Here is a 19,403-nt window from a genome sequence, read left to right on the forward strand (position 1 = left end):
TTTGCACCTTTTTTATTTTCGTAATAGTATTTGTTATATAACTTTTTATAGAAATCATCTTTTCATGAGCTTTTTGTAGCAAAATGTTTGGCATGAGTTTCTGAACAAAACGTAGTACTAGGTTCCTGTCAAACTTTAAATTTTTTACATGTTTCATCACAAAATGTGCATAGTGCCCAAGGGGTGTAAATACTTTTTTTACATACTGTATATCTATACAGCCATTCCACGTCAAACAGGAAGTCTCCAAATCAAAAGTGCTCCGATTTGGCTCAAATTTGGAGTGGGGGTTCCTTGGCTCAAATAATTAGACCCGTATTTTTTTGTTTGGCGATTAGGGTGGTCCAATCCGAAATAGGGTGGTCCAAAAAATGGCATTTTTCGTCGATTTTTGCAAAAACCACAATTTTAAAAAATGCATATCTCCGGAACGGCTGAACCAATTTTAGAGCGCCACAATTCAAAAGAATGGTTATTAGTTGGGCTTTTAAGCAAAAATATGAAACGAAAAACGAAACTATTGGCACTACGCCCCCGGGCATGGCCTTCCTCTAACGTGGGATTTCTGCTCCAGCGCCTCTGACGAGACAGGAGAAACCGGGACCGACGTTTTACTTCACCATCCGATAGAAGCTCAGTGGATAAGGCGGGAATCGAACCCGCGTCTCATAGCATCATCGGGATCGGCAGCCGAAGCCGCTACCCCTGCGCCACGAGACCCAAAAATATGTTGAGGTCCAAAAAAACTAGCTGAATATTTGAAAAGGTCCTATGAAAATTTCATTTGCCGATTTCAAGGTCACGGGACCAAAGAGCCCATGTCTGAAAATATTTTTCCCTGATTCCTTGTAATATTTTACAAAGTGGGTTTTTCGACGCGCCGCGCGCAAAAAAGGGAAAATGACGAAAACGGGTAAAACTCCAGTTTTTTCACTAAAACTGCGATAACATAAAAATTTCAGCGAAGACCTATACATGTCTGGGTACCAAAAGTTGCGTCTTTCAATTACGAAAATTTTGGTACCCAGACATGTATAGGTCATCGCTGAAATTTTAAAGTTATCGCAGTTTTAGTGAAAAAAGTTGATTTTTTGCCGATTTCGTCATTTTCCGGTTTTTGCGCGCGGCGCGTCGAAAAACCCAGTTTTTATGTTAAAAAAATCATATCTCCGAAACGTGTTAATGGATATCCGCAAATTTTTGATATGTTATGTAAAATATTACAAGGAATCAGGGAAAATATTTTCAGACATGGGCTCTTTGGTCCCGTGACCTTGAAATCGGCAAATGAAATTTTCATAGAACCTTTTCAAATATTCAGCTAGTTTTTTTGGACCTCAACATATTTTTGCTTAAAAGCCCAACTAATAACCATTCTTTTGAATTGTGGCGCTCTAAAATTGGTTCAGCCGTTCCGGAGATATGAATTTTTGAAAATTGTGGTTTTGCGAAAATCGACGAAAAATGCCATTTTTTGGACCACCCTATTTCGGATAGGACCACCCTAAGCGCCAAACAAAAAAATACGGGTCTAATTATTTGGGCCAAGGAACCCCCACTCCAAATTTGAGCCAAATCGGAGCACTTTTGATTTGGAGACTTCCTGTTTGACGTGGAATGGCTGTATATAAAAAATTTCGACGGTTTTGTTCGAACGCGTATCAATTCAACACGGAACGTCGGATTGAGGTGCTCTTTGTTGCGTTGGGTTCGTATAAGCCCAAGGAAGGTTTCTACGCTGACTAATTGACACTTTGGCCACTCTGGAACCGATTCCGGAGCATCGGCAAATTGTATGGAGAAAGTTATGTAAAATCATATTTTGATCACAGGAGGCTGAAAAAGCAAAAAATCAAAAAACGTCAACAAACGAAAAAAAGGCAGAACGAAGTTGTCGGGTAAGGCTTGTAAGTTATAAAGGTTCCATGATGAAAGGGTGGTTTTCTCTTAATTGATTACTCCAAAGTGTTGAGTTTGACTGTCCAAAACTTTCTGATTTTATTGTAATCGAAAAGTCTCCCAGAGCCTCACACATGAGGTACAGAGGTTTTGCTTACTGAGCATTAATCGAGCTATTTGCTTTAATCGCGGCGAGGTAAACGAAGTTTAGCTTTGTTCGCAGTTTGGGTAACTGTTGTCGGCTGTGCTGATGATGTTGATGGCGTCGATCAATTGTGCGGAAAGCAATTTCCGTAACTGCTCCCTCACCAAAAAAGGATCGTCCCGATCCGTATCGACTGCACAAAAATTTTCCATCGGAAAGTACTACCAAACAGGTCACTTAGCGAGTTTGAAATATCACAAGCTTCTTTGGTGATGTTTGAAACATTATAGTTGTTGCTGTTTTGTAATTCAGTGTTACAAATATTTGTTATCAAAGATTACGTAATCCTCAATTACATCTTCGTTTGTTACATTTGTGTAACTCTGAATTACAAATTGAGACTTGTAATTAGCTATTACAAACAAACTATTATTTCATTGTAATGTTTCCTCATAACAATTTCAAACACACTCGATTAACTGAAATTTTGTTGTTGCATAATTTTGCAATGGTTTTCTTTGTTTTTTTTCACTCACACACCTTCTAAAAAATAAATTTTGAATCTTGTTTTTTCCTTTTGTCAAATTAGTTGATCTGATCATGCTGAATTATTTAAATGATTTTCGAATTGCTGATTTTGTTTTCACTCACACACACTCACTTAACATATCAATTTTGGAAAAGTATTTTTGAATTTAGCATTTAGATTTTTTTTTACTTCAAATTTTGTTGCTTGTTGAAAATCCGGGTAAAGCTGTTCCTTTGTACTCCTCGTCGAAGGTGTTGAAGTCCACGTCGTGCTGCGCTCCTGAACTCAGTTTTTCGCGATGTGCACACGATGGTATCACGCCTCTTGCCGAAGTGTCCAGCGGATAACGTTGGTTCATCTTCTTCGGTCGGTGGCTGCTTCACCAGGCGATTTCCTTGCCTGTTTCACTTCTGATCTCCAGAGCCGTTGGTGACGAATTTCTGCTCCTGAACAACTGCCGTGTTTTTTGCATTAACTTGCACTTACGGTCTCACTACCGAGATTTTCGCAAACGACCACTTGAATCACTGGGCACAGCCACCTTCCGGTGAAGACTCGACTGCGCCAGTTATAAAACGTCCATGATCGAAGGGGAGATTTCACGAAATTAATAACGCCGATGTGGTTAGTTAGACTGTCCAAAATGTTCCGATTTTCTTGTAATCGAAAGGTCCCCTAGAGCCTCACACAGGAGGTACTGAGGTTTTGCTTACTGAGCATTAATCGAGCTACTTGCTTTAATCGCAGCGAGGTAAACGAAGTTTAGCTTTGTTTTTTTTTGTAATTTGTTGTTTTATTAGTTACGATAGCCTGTTAGTATAAACTGTGCACCAGGTCAAGAATTTAAACATAACGAAAAATTACAGTTGGATCTGTGTTTGTTCGCAGTTTGGGTAACTTTTGTCGGCTGTGCTGATGATGTTGGTGGCGTCGATCAATTGTGCGGAAAGCAATTTCCGTAGCTTGTATATACAGCAGTTCCATATGAAAGTTAAAGAAAAAAATAAAATTGTTCGATTTGGCTCAAAATTTTTCTGGGGGTTCCTTGGCCAAAATAATTAGACCCGTATTTTTTTTGTTTGCCCATTACGGTGGCCTTCGCCGTGTTAGGGTGGTCCGAAAAATGGCCATTTCCGACGATTTTCACAAAAAACACTTTTTTCAAAAAAATCATAACTTCGCTCCATTTTAACCGATTTTAGCTGTCTAGGGCGCAAATGAAAGATGAGAAGTTGGACTTCCAAGAAAAAATAATGTGGAGTTTCAAAAATCTAGCCTAACATTTGAAAAAATCTTATGAAAACATCAAATGCCGTTTTGACGGTGTCTGGACCAAAGAGCCTATATCTGAAACTATGTTTAACGGATTCTTCGGACAATTTTACATAACATATCAAAAATTGGGCGAGGTTCATTAACAGGATTCAGAGATATGTTTTTTTTTTTTTTTTTTTGGGAGGGTGATCCAGCCGCACATCGTTGATGTCGAAACCTCTAAACTGGGCCCTCGTCCTGTCACGTCCGTCAGTAGTCTTGTCGTGCATTACAACTAGAATCAGATCTGCCAATGAATTAGTACACTTCGACCAAATAAACACTGACGCTGTATGGATCTGACTCTAGAAAAAATGCACAGTTGTGTGTTATTCATAAGTCCAAAATGTTCAATTATTCATATAAGTCCAAATTTTCATTTGCGGATAACTACCTAACTTGAATTGAATACAAGATTTAAAGTAACCTATCCGAAAGCTACTCTTATCTCAAATCCCCGACATTTTAATTAATAGCCAAAAAAACGTTTCTTTTAAAACCTGTCTGGCTTCTTTTAAAAAACAAAAAAAAATGAATAACAGTTCATATTTTACAAGTCGTAAATTGAAAAAGAGACGACCATTTGATCGTCAGAATTCCAGTAGATCCTCGATTCGCAAAAATGGTCGATATAATCATAATCCGACAACCGTTAGTTCAACAGATCAACGAATTTAGTCCGATATCATTTCACTATTGATTGATCGAGACTCTATGGAAATTTTGACTAATCAGAATGGTTTTTATGCTACTTGAATGAAAATCACCGATTCTGATAGAATTACTAAATTCACTGTTACTAATTTTGTCCCTAAATAACTAAAGGCAAAGTATAAAAAGTTGATATTTATAGTTAAAATCCTAAATTCTACAAACACTATTTTTTTAAACCCGCATCCTAACCTGACACCCACATTAAGATAGGGAAAAATCACATATGTAGCGGTTCATTGTACAAATGTGATATTTCCACTATCAGAGAACCTCCTTGTCTCGATGACAGCTTACCGGCCATCGATTAAGCCCTGAGACTACGCCAAAGTGGGTTCTCGCAGCATGAAGTGGTGTCCATGTGTAAAAATGGAAGCTTCAGCAATATACTGAACACTTCGATTTTAATTCCACATCGAATCAAATCATACTCTTTGCCAAACAAGCATCAAACCTATGACACTCATTATGACAAAGCCCAGGGAGGATTCAGAGATATGATTTTTTGAAAATAAAATCCGGGTTTTTCGAAGCGCCGCGCGCAAAAACGAGAAATTGACGAAATCGGCAAAAAAAAAACAACTTTTTTCACTAAAACTGCGATAACTCGAAAATTTCAGCGATAACCTATAGATGTTAGGGTACCAAAAGTTGCGTATTTCAATTACGAAAATTTCTCGTTGTTGCGCGCGGCGCGTCGAAAAGCCCGGATTTTATTTTCAAAAAATCATATCTCTGAATCCTGTTAATGAACCTCGCCCAATTTTTGATATGTTATGTAAAATTGTCCGAGGAATCCGTTAAAAATATTTTCAGATTGATTTTTTTCTTGGAAGAACAACTTATCATCTTTCATTTGCGCCCTATATAGACAGCTAAAATGTATTTCTGCCAAACGATGACTTCAAAACTACCCGAACTAAAAATAGTTATATTTGGTTATCTTATTATCTCATACTTCGCTAGCCCACTGCCTGAGCCTCGACCTGAGCAAGTTGATGTTTTAGCCGCTCATTTATAAAATGCGAAGATGGCTCAGTCGGCAGCGGGTAGCAGCAGTAACACCGAACATCCTACCCCGGGTTGGCTACCTGCGACCGTTAGATTCCAAACCAGCGTTATTCCACTTGACCGTCGACGCGAAAGCTACCCCTACCTGTGAAACATCTTTAAAAAATAAAAATTTCCTTTTGCTGTCCGCTTCAATAGTTTCAAATCGAACATAGGCCACACCCTTTTCCTACTGCAATCCAAGTCGAGCTTCTCATTCCCATTGGCCAATCAGAATTAGTTGATTAGAATTATTCCAACAAAACTAATGTAAATTTCCAATGAATCTAATGTAAACACACATAATTTATCATGATACCTTTGGTACATGATAAATAATGTACATTTACAGGAATATGTTTTCTGTGTAATCGAGAGCGACCTGCAGGTAGATTAAATATTTGGGGGCTGACCACCGGCAGTACCTGAACGGATCTGTAGCGGAAAAAAATTACAGGGCGGTTTAACCATGCAAACGAGAAGCGCCTGAAGGGCGTATATATGGCGTGTGAAACTTTTCAGCGGCAACCCTAGCCGACCCCTGGGCGATATGCTAGCGGAGTAACGTCACAATAAAACGAACTTATCGTCCGCCTAAATGTTGAAAAATCCCCAATACAAACCTCTGCTCCATCCGTCTGACAGATTAAAAAAAAAGAAGATAAAAAAAGTGGTAATTAAAATACAGAGTATTTAACAGCCTAATGTAAAGTACGCATTTCGTAAGGAACGCGTCAAGAAAAGATGTATTATGAAAGGAGTGAGGGCAAAAACAAGCCGGTGATGGGTGAAAAAGGTCCCAGAAGATCGCCCTAACATTTTTTCTGCTGTTAATTTATTTATTTCTTGACTCCATTCCTTGATCCTAAAGCGTCATGTACATTGTACAATACTAAACACGCGTCAACGTAAGCGAAAGCATGTATACCACGCTACCACCACGCGGCGCCACCGCTTTGAAGGAGAAAATGATACAGGTTTTTCAGACGAGTTTCAATCCCCTGATGTAAATCAATCTGATCTTCTACAATGACAATGTTGTGCACTGTTTAACACTAGCGTGCCCAGCTCATCGAGGAAGGTGAGGCATTGAATGAAGGCTTTTTGAAGATTACTTAGGTTATGGATAATTTAGAACACATTTCTGAGGATGTTAAGCCTGTCCCAACTTGCTCCACCCTGTGTACGCTATCGCTATTTAACCCCTTTCGATCAATTTAATAGTCAATACCGGCACCCTCCCAAGAAGCCTGTAGTTCAACAAAAGTAACCAATCCACAGTATCAAAATTTTTCTGGGGGTTCCTTGGTCAAAATAATTAACGGTGCACATCAACCAGAGCTTTTGCACCCAGATTTTTGTTACAGACATTTTAGTATTTTCAAAACTACGGGTACTATCGACATATTTTTTTATTCATACGATACCCTAAAGTACTGTCCACAAAGTAATTTATAACAAGGTTTGACTCTTTTTCCAATCACGTTGTTGCAGAATTGGGTCCGTAAATTTGACAATTTTGTAATAAGAAGACAACAACTTACTTCGTTGCAAACCCGTATTTTTTTTGGGCATTAGTTAACATCGTGCTACACACAAAAAATATTTCAGAATGTTACATTTAAATTTAAATGCAATTTGATGTAAATTAGCAACAAATTATAGGGAGAGTGGGGAGACTTGATCCCTTTTTTTTGTATCGCACAGAACTTTGTCAATTTCTCACAAAACTATAAACTTTGGAGTTGATTCATCTATGTTTGGCTAATAAGGGTATTTCATCAGATGAACTCTTCGAATCATGCCAAGCGTTTTCTAATCTAATCTAATCTAATCAGACCCTAGCGCAGCCAATCTTTCGAAGGGATCCTGGAGAGTGCCTTAGGTTAGATGACGCCTAGCACTCTTCTTGTCATTTATTAACATTTGTAGTGCGCCATTGCATTAGAATGCATTGAAACATCACAAGCGTTAAAGCGGCCAGGCCTACTGCGTAAAGCCGTATCGCAGAGATGACTCGTAATTGGGTTGAGTTTGAGCACTGAGTGTTCGAACAACAACACAATTCTGAATCGACAGGGGAGGAAGAAGCGTGGGGACACACCACCATACGCTCCGAGATTTTGGTTGTATTCGTTGGGAGCACCATGCTAAGAAGGTTTGGTACTCCGGGACCCTCTGGGATGGGACATTGTATTTCCACGAATGCCCTGGACTCTATTTGCCGTGGTTATAGCGCCACAACTCGCTCTCTGTAACAGTATTCCTAATTCCAGTCCACGCTCACCAAGTCGTCATGGCCTAGTGGTTAGCATTTTTGCTTACCAATCCAAAGGACGGAGGATCGAACCCCGCCTCGAGCGACTTTGATTTTTCGTTCATATTCTGAGCAATTCTCTACGAAATCGGTCTTTTTTCTTCAATTTTAATTTTTGTATTTTTTAATTCGACTGAAACTTTTTTGGTGGCTTTGGTATGCCCAAAGAAGCCATTTGGCATCATTAGTTTGTCCATATAATTTTCCATACAAATTTGGCAGCTGTCCATACAAAAATGATGTTTGAAAATTCAAAAATCTGTATCTTTTGAAGGAATTTTTTGATCGATTTGGTGTCTTCGGCAAAGTTGTAGGTATGGATACAGACTACACTGGAAAAAATGATACACGGTAAAATTTGGTGATTTTTTATTTAACTTTATCACTAAAACTTGATTTGCAAAAACACTATTTTTAATTTTTTTATTTTTGATATGTTTTAGAGGACATAAAATGCCAACTTTTCAGAAATTTCAGGTTGTGCAAAAATCTTTGAGCGAGTTATGAATTTTTATCAATACTGATTTTTCAAAAATCGAAATATTGGTCGCAGAAATTTTCAACTTCATTTTTCGATGTAAAATCAAATTTGCAATCGAAAAGTACTTTAGTAAAATTTTGATAAAGTGCACCGTTTTCAAGTTAAATCCATATTTAGGTGACTTTTTTGAAAATAGTCGCAGTTTTTCATTTTTTTAAATTAGTGCACATGTTTGCACACTTTTGGAAAATTTTTTTTTGAAAAGCTGAGAAAATTCTCTATATTTTGCTTATTCGGACTTTGTTGATACGATCTTTAGTTGCTGAGATATTGCAATGCAAAGGTTTAAAAACAGGAAAATTGATGTTTTCTAAGTCTCACCTAAACAGCCCACCATTTTTCAATGTCGATATCTCAGCAACTAATGGTCCGATTTTCAATGTTAATATATGAAACATTTGTGAAATTTTTCGATCTTTTCGAAAAAAACATTTTCAAAATTTTTAAACCAAGACTAACATTTTAAAAGGGCGTAATATTGCATGTTTGACCCTTTTGAAATGTTAGTCTTGGTTTAAAAATTTTTTAAATATTTTTTTCGAAAAGATCGAAAAATTTCACAAATGTTTCATATATTAACATTGAAAATCGGACCATTAGTTGCTGAGATATCGACATTGAAAAATGGTGGGCTGTTTAGGTGAGACTTAGAAAACATCAATTTTCCTGTTTTTAAACCTTTGCATTGCAATATCTCAGCAACTAAAGATCGTATCAACAAAGTCCGAATAAGCAAAATATAGAGAATTTTCTCAGCTTTTCAAAAATATTTTTTCCAAAAGTGTGCAAACATGTGCACTAATTTAAAAAAATGAAAAACTGCGACTATTTTCAAAAAAGTCACCTAAATATGGATTTAACTTGAAAACGGTGCACTTTATCAAAATTTTACTAAAGTACTTTTCGATTGCAAATTTGATTTTACATCGAAAAATGAAGTTGAAAAATTTCTGCGACCAATATTTCGATTTTTTGAAAAAATCAGTATTGATAAAAAATTCATAACTCGCTCAAAGATTTTTTGCACAACCTGGAAATTTCTGAAAAGTTGGCATTTTATGTCCTCTAAAACATATCAAAAAATAAAAAAAATTAAAAATAGTGTTTTTTTGCAAATCAAGTTTTAGTGATAAAAAGTTAAATAAAAAAATCACCAAATTTTTTTTACCGTGTATCATTTTTTTCCAGTGTAGTCTGTATCCATACCTACAACTTTGCCGAAGACACCAAATCGATCAAAAAATTCCTTCAAAAGATACAGATTTTTGAATTTTCAAACATCATTTTTGTATGGACAGCTGCCAAATTTGTATGGAAAATTATATGGACAAACTAATGATGCAAAATGGCTTTTTTGGGCATACCGAAGGCACCAAAAAAGTTTCAGTCGGATTAAAAAATACAAAAAAAATCGAATGACCGAAATCTGAGAGAACTGCTCTTCTTCATTTCAAATTTATGTGTTCTTAACTTTCTCGTTGGGAGCAGATAGGAATCGAACCCAGAACCATTCGTTACAAAGCAAACACCGTAACCAGTCAGCCACGGCCGCTCCTCTTCGAATCATGCCAAGCGTTTTAGAAAAATATTTTAAACCGGCATTTTAAAAATGTTAGGGGTTACTTGATCCCCCTTTTAACATTTTGAAGAAATCTTAAGAAAAATGTGTCTTTATCATCTAAACTATTAATTTTCTATAAGTTACAGCAATTCCACATAAAACCTGTACGTTTGTGTTCAAAATATAACAAGTTTAGTATGTAAAATATTTAAAAACTTAAAATATTATTGTTTAGACCAAAATTAAGCATGTTTACAAAAGCTGGAAATTTTTGTTTACAAAACTTTTGAAAAAAGGTTCAAACTGCAGTAAGTTATGTACAACAATACTAAAGGAAACTATGCATGAAAACCCAGCCCAATTAATTAATCTTGAGGCTGATTCCAGTGACTGTAAAAATGCAGGGATCAAGTCTCCCTAAACGCACTTTTTTAAACAATTGATTGTAAAAATAGTATGACGATAAATTTAACATCAAATGCGTAAGGGTTTTGGAGTTGATAAGTTTATCAAACAATTCATATATAAAAAATATTGGTTTGAATAATTTTTAAGTGTTTTCTATACATATTAAAAAAAGGAAATAGATCTCTTGGAAGTTTTTTGCAGCTCGTTTTAAAAAAATGTGTGTAACTAAATCTAAACATTTTTTAATTTTTTTTCTATGTTTTCCACAATGAGTTTTAGTTAATTTCGCACAACTTTCTAGAACAACGCTAATTGTTTTACCCACATGCTGACGAGATACAGGCTTGGGATCAAGTGTCCCCGGGGATCAAGTCTCCCCACTCTCCCCTACGTAAAAACACGATTTTACGTGTGGTTCGACCGTTTACGTCGAATTTCAAATTTACGTCAACTTAATTTACATGTGATTCATTTTTTCCGTGTCGCGTAAACTCACATATTTTTTTCTGTGTAGGGTTAAAACAAGAAAAACATAGCACATTATAAATCACCTCGGTTTGCAATCATCGTCTACAGCAGCAATTTTACAATGTATATGACGCTTAAAAATGTTGAGTACCAATCTTTACACTTCTAAACCATTTGTCTTCAACTAATTAATAAGACTAAGGAAAAAAATGTTCACGCAAAAGGCGGTGGGGTTCCCGGGCAGGCGGTAATAACCCACTGTAGTCCTATGAAATATAATCCGTTCACAGAATCCTCTCTGCGGTAAACACAATGCAGTAGGGCTGGCCACTTTATTTTTTGTAATATTTTTTTTGGGTGTTCTCGGGTGTATTGCAACTATTAATATTAACAAGAAAATGGCTGCACTGTAAAATATAAATTTGGAAGGTGTTTTATATTCTGAAGGTTGAATATTACCTCTTTTATGATGTAATTTTACCTCAATTTAGACTGAAAAAGTGACATTACACCAGAAAGAGGTAAAATTACACATATCCAGAGGTAAAAATACACATTTTTACTGACATAAAAGATGCCCCCCTTGTAACATGTAGCCTCAGTGCTTGCGGTCCTGAATCGCGGTATGCTTGGGAAATGCTTTCGGCCAAGGTAAAACTCCAGAACTTCGATCGAACTCTTCTATTTACTCCAACTTTCTTACATCTACACGGAAAAGAGTTCTATCCAAAATTTAACAATTCAAATTAGCTGGCTTCAAATTGGTGAAACAGTGATTTTTTGGTTGAATCAGCTAAAATTACAGCTAAATTTACCAACCTGGGATTGGTGAAATAGCTAACCCTGATTGCTGATTTGCTTTCCAAAACTGACAGCCCAAATCAAAATGACAGGAGAGATTTTACCAAAAATAATGGTGTTTCAGCACAATTTTGCGTAATTTTGCCGAAAAATTAGCTGGAACCGGCAGCATGGATTTTTGACAGGTATCAGTTCGAGACCAAAACAAAGCATCGTCTTGTATCGTGTTCGATCCTGTTTGAGCCGCTCAGTTCGCGAAGTTTTTTGATGGTTATGTGTGCTGTTTGAGTGCAAGTGCAAGTGCAAAAGGTGATAGAATGTGTTGTGTGAGTGAATAAATTAAAAGCCAGGAAGATTTTCTGCGGATCGGCACCTGAAGGAATGTTTCAGTTGATAAGGTGAGAAGTTTTTTGTGTTGAGGGAAAGTGGTTAGAAGTTGAGCCTCTCGTTATTGTTTGGATGATGCGTAGGTAAAAACATGTACTTGACATAAAGTGGGAGCATCCCTGAACCACGTGAACACTTTGGCAGGGGAAAGGGGAGGCTGGCGATTGTCCACAGTATACACAGCTAAAAATGTAGTAATCCAGCTGCGTGTAAAAGGCCTGGGTGTAAAATAAATATTGCACTATTTTATGCAATTCTATGTAATTTTACACCCCGAAATATGTGGCCCAGCAGTATGGGAAACCTACTTGACCGAAATGTCAAACTCATATATGCGTTTATCCCTACAGATTTCATCGGTCTGATGGCCGAGTGGGCTAAGGCGCCAGTCCTTACTGTAGGTGCTAGGTTTGAATCCCGTCGGTTGCAACTTTTTTTTTGTGTTAACAAAAACTGTACATGCAGTGTGTAATATTAAGTGTTTATTTTGACGAAGGTGATGTGCATGCTTTTGCATGCGATTTTACCATCGGATTTTTGCTGTGTACTTTTTGTATGGACATCTGTCCACCTGGAGGGGCGGGCACAGAATGTCTAGACATAGATTGGCCAATGTTTCACAGCTCCGAACAAATAGGGTACCTAATGCCTTTTAAGCACATCCATAAATATTGTTAGAAATGAAGTTAAATTAAGTCCAATTAAGTTAAATTAAGTGAAATTAAGTTTAATCATTTTAAGTTTAGTTAAATTAAGTTACATTTGGAAAAATTTAAATGAAAATGTAGAATTCAGTTAAAATCAGTTAAATTGATAAAATTTAGTTAAAATTAGTTAAATTTAGTTGAAATAAGTAAAATTTAGTTGAAATAAGTAAAATTTCGATAAAATTGATTATATTTAGTTTAAATTAGTAAATAAAAAAGTAAAATTTAGATCAGTTTAAATAAATTTTGTTGAATTAAGATGCATTAAAAAAATAGTTAAATTAAGCAAAATTTAGTTAAATTCAGATAAATTCAGTTGAAATTAGTTATTTTTTGTGTGATTTAGTTGAATTTGCCCAAATTTGGTTAAATTAAGTAGTGTTAAGTTAAATTTAGTAAAATTAAAAAAATAAGCAAAATTAAGTAAAATTAAGTAAAATTAAATAAAATTAAGCAAAATTAAGCAAAATTAAGTAAAATTAAGCAAAATTAAATAAAATTAAGAATAATTAAGTAAAATTATGTAAAATTCAGTAAAATTAAGTAAAATAAAATAAATTTATGTAAAATTGAGTAAAATTAAATTAAATTAAGTAAAATTGAGTTGAAATTATATTAATTTCAGTTAATATATGTCAAATTAATTTCAATCAAGTTTAATTAAGTAAAATTAAATTAAATCAGTTAAATTGAGCTTAATTTAGTTGAAAATGGTTATATTTAGAAAAATGTAGTTGAATTTAGGTAAATGTAGTAGAATATAGGTAAATGTAAGTACATTTATTCAAATGTTATTACATTTGGTAGAATTCAGTTGAATTTAATGTAATTTGGTAGAATTTAGTTAAATTTAAAGTTATTTGGTAAAATTCAGTTAAATTGAGTTAAGTTAACTTTAATTAAGTTTAATTAAGTTAAATTAGGTTAAACTAAGTTAAATTAAGTTAAATTCAATTGAATTAAGTTAAATTAAGTTAAATTGAGTTAAATTAAATTAAATTAAGTTAACTTTCATTAAGCTAAAATAAGTTTGATTAAGTAAAATTAAATTAAGTTAAATTTAGTTTCATTAAGTTATATTAAGCTAAATTGAGTTAAATTGAGTTAAATTAAGTTAAATTTAGTAAAATTGAGTTAAATTAAGTTAAGTTATGTTGAATAAAGTTAAATTTAGTTAAATTAAGCTAAATTAAGTAAAATTAAGTTAAATTAAGTTAATTAAAGTCAAATAAAGTTAAATAAAGTTGAATAAAGTTAAATAAAGTTAAATAAAGTTAAATTAAGTTAAATAAAGTTGAATCAAGTTAAATTAAGTTAAGTTGAGTTTAATTAAGTTAAATTATGTTAAATTAAGTTAAATTAAGTTAAATTAAGTTAAATTTAGTTAAATTAAGTTAAATTAAGTTAAATTAAAATAAATTAAGTTAAATTAAGTAAAATTAAGTTAAATTAAGTTAAATTAAGTTAAATTAAGTTAAATTAAGTTAAATTAAGTTAAATTAAGTTAAATTAAGTTAAATTAAGTTAAATTAAGTTAAATTAAGTTAAATTAAGTTAAATTAAGTTAAATTAAGTTAAATTAAGTTAAATTAAGTTAAATTAAGTTAAATTAAGTTAAATTAAGTTAAATTAAGTTAAATTAAGTTAAATTAAGTTAAATTAGGTTAAATTAAGTTAAATTAAGTTAAATTAAGTTAAATTAAGTTAAATTAAGTTAAATTAAGTTAAATTAAGTTAAATTAAGTTAAATTAAGTAAAATTAAGTTAAATTAAGTTAAATTAAGTTAAATTAAGTTAAATTAAGTTAAGTTAAGTTAAATTATGTTAAAGTATGTTAAAATAAATTTAAATTTAGTTAAATTAAGTTAAATTAAGTTGCATAAAGTAAAGTTATTTTGTTTAAGTGAAAGTAATTTGATGTTATATTTAAACTTTGTTAAATGCAAAACATAGTTTAAATTTAACATGAATTTACTATAATTTAACCAAAATAACTTTTGTAATTTTTGTATTTTTGTATTTTTGTATTTTTGTATTTTTGTATTTTTGTATTTTTGTATTTTTGTATTTTTGTATTTTTGTATTTTTGTATTTTTGTATTTTTGTATTTTTGTATTTTTGTATTTTTGTATTTTTGTATTTTTGTATTTTTGTATTTTTGTATTTTTGTATTTTTGTATTTTTGTATTTTTGTATTTTTGTATTTTTGTATTTTTGTATTTTGTATTTTTGTATTTTGTATTTTTGTATTTTGTATTTTTGTATTTTGTATTTTTGTATTTTTGTATTTTTGTATTTTTGTATTTTTGTATTTTTGTATTTTGTATTTTTGTATTTTTGTATTTTGTATTTTTGTATTTTTGTATTTTTGTATTTTGTATTTTTGTATTTTGTATTTTTGTATTTTTGTATTTTGTATTTTATTTTGTATTTTGTATTTTGTATTTTGTATTTTTGTATTTTGTATTTTTGTATTTTTGTATTTTGTATTTTGTATTTTTGTATTTTTGTATTTTTGTATTTTGTATTTTGTATTTTTGTATTTTGTATTTTTGTATTTTTGTATTTTTGTATTTTTGTATTTTTGTATTTTTGTATTTTTGTATTTTTGTATTTTTGTATTTTTGTATTTTTGTATTTTTGTATTTTTGTATTTTGTATTTTTGTATTTTTGTATTTTTGTATTTTTGTATTTTTGTATTTTTGTATTTTATTTTTGTATTTTGTATTTTTGTATTTTTGTATTTTTGTATTTTTATTTTTATTTTTGTATTTTGTATTTTGTATTTTTGTATTTTGTATTTTGTATTTTGTATTTTGTATTTTTGTATTTTTGTATTTTTGTATTTTTGTATTTTGTATTTTTGTATTTTTGTATTTTTGTATTTTGTATTTTTGTATTTTTGTATTTTTGTATTTTTGTATTTTGTATTTTTGTATTTTTGTATTTTTGTATTTTTGTATTTTTGTATTTTGTATTTTTGTATTTTTGTATTTTTGTATTTTGTATTTTTGTATTTTGTATTTTGTATTTTTGTATTTTGTATTTTTGTATTTTTGTATTTTGTATTTTTGTATTTTGTATTTTTGTATTTTGTATTTTTGTATTTTGTATTTTTGTATTTTTGTATTTTTGTATTTTGTATTTTTGTATTTTGTATTTTTGTATTTTTGTATTTTTGTATTTTGTATTTTTGTATTTTGTATTTTTGTATTTTTGTATTTTTGTATTTTGTATTTTTGTATTTTGTATTTTGTATTTTGTATTTTTGTATTTTTGTATTTTTGTATTTTTGTATTTTGTATTTTTGTATTTTTATTTTGTATTTTTGTATTTTGTATTTTGTATTTTGTATTTTTGTATTTTTGTATTTTTGTATTTTGTATTTTGTATTTTTGTATTTTGTATTTTGTATTTTTGTATTTTTGTATTTTTGTATTTTTGTATTTTTGTATTTTTGTATTTTGTATTTTTGTATTTTGTATTTTTATAATATCACTTTTTTTTTTTTTTTTTACTTCAATACCAAATTTTGTTATTTTATCAGAAACTGTTATTATTTTTTCTTCTTGAAGTTGAACTTCAGGATAAAATAATAACACTTTTTGTTATTTTAACAGAATTTGTTATTGAAATATTATTAATTTTGTTATTACCGTCTGCCCGGGATATACTGACTACCATTGAAAAAACGGCTAATATCCACTTTTGGCAAAAACGAGATATTAGCACGAGGTGGTAGAGGATGTTCCAACGCATCTTCTGGAACTTGAATTTCACTGAAGTAGTGTTTAGACTTGGCTGCCGACGCGAAAAACCAAACGGCTAATATCCCGGGCAGACGGTAATAACAAAATTCGTGTCATTTCAATAACAGATTTTGTTAAAATAACAGAAACTGTTATTGAATATTCTTGTAAATAAATTTCGGAAGAAAAAATAATAACAGTTTCTGTTATTTTAACAAACAATGTTATTGGGATGATATTTAATTGAAAATGTGGAATAAGATAAGAATAACAGTTTAAGTTATGTTTTTCCATTTAATTTCATAATAACAGGAACTGTTATTGGTTTGGTATTCCATTGGAAATGTGAAATAAGATGATAATAACAGTTTAAGTTATGTATTTCCACTTTATTGTATAATAACAGGAACTGTTATTGGTTTGATATTCCATTGGGAATGAGGAATAAGACGATAACAGTTTTTTTAGTTATGTTTTTTATACTCGACCCGAGCAGGAGGTCGTTATTTGAGAAAATAAAAATATGAGAGCATCGAAATTTGTTATATACATCTTATTTTATATCAAAACAATAATCAAAATCAAAAATCAAACCATCCACATTTACGACCCCCGGGTCTTTTGTGGTCTCTATTGCAAGTTTCTGCTCGAACCTAGGAGTCCGAAGGCTTGAATGGGGAGAGCACCCAAACCTCTTTCTACTCCAAGGAACCTTCCCCCCCAGTGTTTGAACTGACGACCTTTGGATTGCGAGTCCAACCGCCGCCAGCGATTCCACCAGAGTAGGCTTGGTTTGGTGTGTTGTTTGTACTTTATGGCATGGAAACGACTCCTACACCTGGAATGACTTAACGGCCTAACAACCAAGGCCGGGACCGACATTTTACTTCCTCATCCGATGGAAGGTTGGAGCAGATGGGAATCGAACCCAGAATCATCCGCTTACAAAGCGGACAGCGTAACCATTCGGCCACGCACTGCCAATCAAAACAATAATATTATATTTTTATTTATACATGGACTTAGGAGATTTTTTTAGTTTGATAACATTAGATTTGCAACACTCTGAAAGAAACTACACTACCCAGAAAACTTTCAATGTTCCCACTCGGATTTGAACATTTCGAACATTGCTCGAATATTTTTTTTTAGTTTGGCAAAACATGAAATAATTTAATGTTAAGTTTAACTGTTTCAAATTCGAAACGAAACAATTTGAGTACTCACATTTATCCAACAATTAGTGAAAGCGAAATTCATTTAGCGATTGATTCTTTCAAGGTAATATTCTACTTGAAGGGGCTATCCACTAACCACGTTAACACTTTTTTAGGAATTCCAAAACTTCCTTCCCTTCTTGTGACTGATTTTGAAAATAATAAAGACAAATACACATTTCAACCATACATTTTTATTTTAATGTAAAGACTTAGATCAAGAAAATTAGCTTTTTAAAAAAAACAAAACAACTGGGGATAATACGAGGTAATTTTTGGAAAGCAACACACTCGTCGCATGTCTACTTGTACATCTTGTAACTTAGCTTACAACTTCCGTCAATATTCTTCTTCGTCTGCTTCAATCTTCTCACATCCGCCTCCTTTATTATATTGTACCTACTTCACTCTGTCGCTATCGGTTAAAGCGGAGATCAACACACCTCACCCTCCAATGGACTGCTATTATTGTGTTAAAACCAACCGCCATGACGATTTAAGCCATGGCCAAAACTGTGCCAGCTCGATCAGATATTTGGCGGTTCTTATCGGTGCCATATTATAGTTGAGTCGAGAAAATTTTCGTGGATCTGCGCAGGTTTCCGGCCTTGCATTCTTGAAAAATACGTCACTGTGTAGGCGTAAGTGTATGTGTGTGTCTGTGTGGTCACTACCTATCTCTCTTTCTATGGAAGGTAGCGCACGTACGGGATCTCGACGTCGTTCCCGTGCGACTCGGTGCAGCAAATCTGAAGAACCGGCGCAACGAACGTGCGGATCGATGCTCTGCTTCGAGACGCGCCTCACCACCTCGGACATGTTGTACGTGTACAGCAGACGGCTTGCTTCAACGTCATCTCGCCCTGCACCTCGAAGCGGATGTGCCTTCCCTTGAACGGGAAGTGAAACTAGTTCATTCGCTTGCGACTCTCATAACTTACTTTCCGGACTGTCCAGTCGGGCAAACGCTTAGCGATGTCCGTGCAGACCATCGGCGAATCCTTTCCTTAGACAGAACCTTGAAACACTCCTGCATCACACGACGAAACGCGCAGCTGCTTATCGGTCATGAGTTTGTACTTGACGGTATCAAACCGGACGGGCATTTTGGTATCGACGATCTGGCCGAGCGAGCGGAGAAGATTCTAAGCTATAGCGGAGCATCAACGGACCGCCCGAATTTCCGTGGCACGAACCCTTGGCAAAGTCTCCGCCGGCGCACAGCTGTTTCCGCATTACGTCCGACTTTTCCGTGGTAAATTTAGGTTCTGGTCGTACACCTTGATGTCCAGCTTCTGTTTGATTGGACATCAGCACTTCAGCGTGCGTCCGAATGCGTTAACTAATGGTACGTTCGTTTGATGGCTAGTTCCACTCTGAGTGCCGCACTCAGAGCTGTCAAAGTGTTTATTTGAAGAAACTCGCGCTAGTTCCGCACGAGTTTCGCCGCCATCTTGGAACTGAAACTCTAGTGCCGCACTCGATATTTTTTCAGTTTCATGCGAGTTCCACGCACACTGACAAATGACGTTCGATTGAACCAAAACTGGCACCGACGAGTGCGGCACTCAGTGCCGCACTGGCACTTCAAACGAACG

The 19,403-nt window shown here is 33.3% G+C and overlaps 1 protein-coding gene across 6 annotated transcripts in view; it reads right to left on the minus strand.

Annotated features, from left to right (window-relative positions):
• LOC6051347 (dynamin) overlaps nt 1-19,403 on the minus strand; it is a 515,697-nt gene that overhangs the window by 211,043 nt on the left and 285,251 nt on the right. For 5 of the 6 annotated variants that reach the window (XM_038263306.1, XM_038263308.1, XM_038263307.1 and 2 more), the window contains one exon: nt 6,272-6,286. The exons of the other annotated variant lie outside the window; for it this stretch is intronic. In XM_038263306.1, the coding sequence (XP_038119234.1) occupies nt 6,272-6,286 (15 nt within the window). The remainder of the gene's footprint in view (nt 1-6,271; nt 6,287-19,403) is intronic. 6 annotated transcript variants of the gene reach the window in all.

This window comes from Culex quinquefasciatus, chromosome 3, assembly GCF_015732765.1.
Source record: "Culex quinquefasciatus strain JHB chromosome 3, VPISU_Cqui_1.0_pri_paternal, whole genome shotgun sequence".
NCBI lineage: Eukaryota > Metazoa > Arthropoda > Insecta > Diptera > Culicidae > Culex > Culex quinquefasciatus.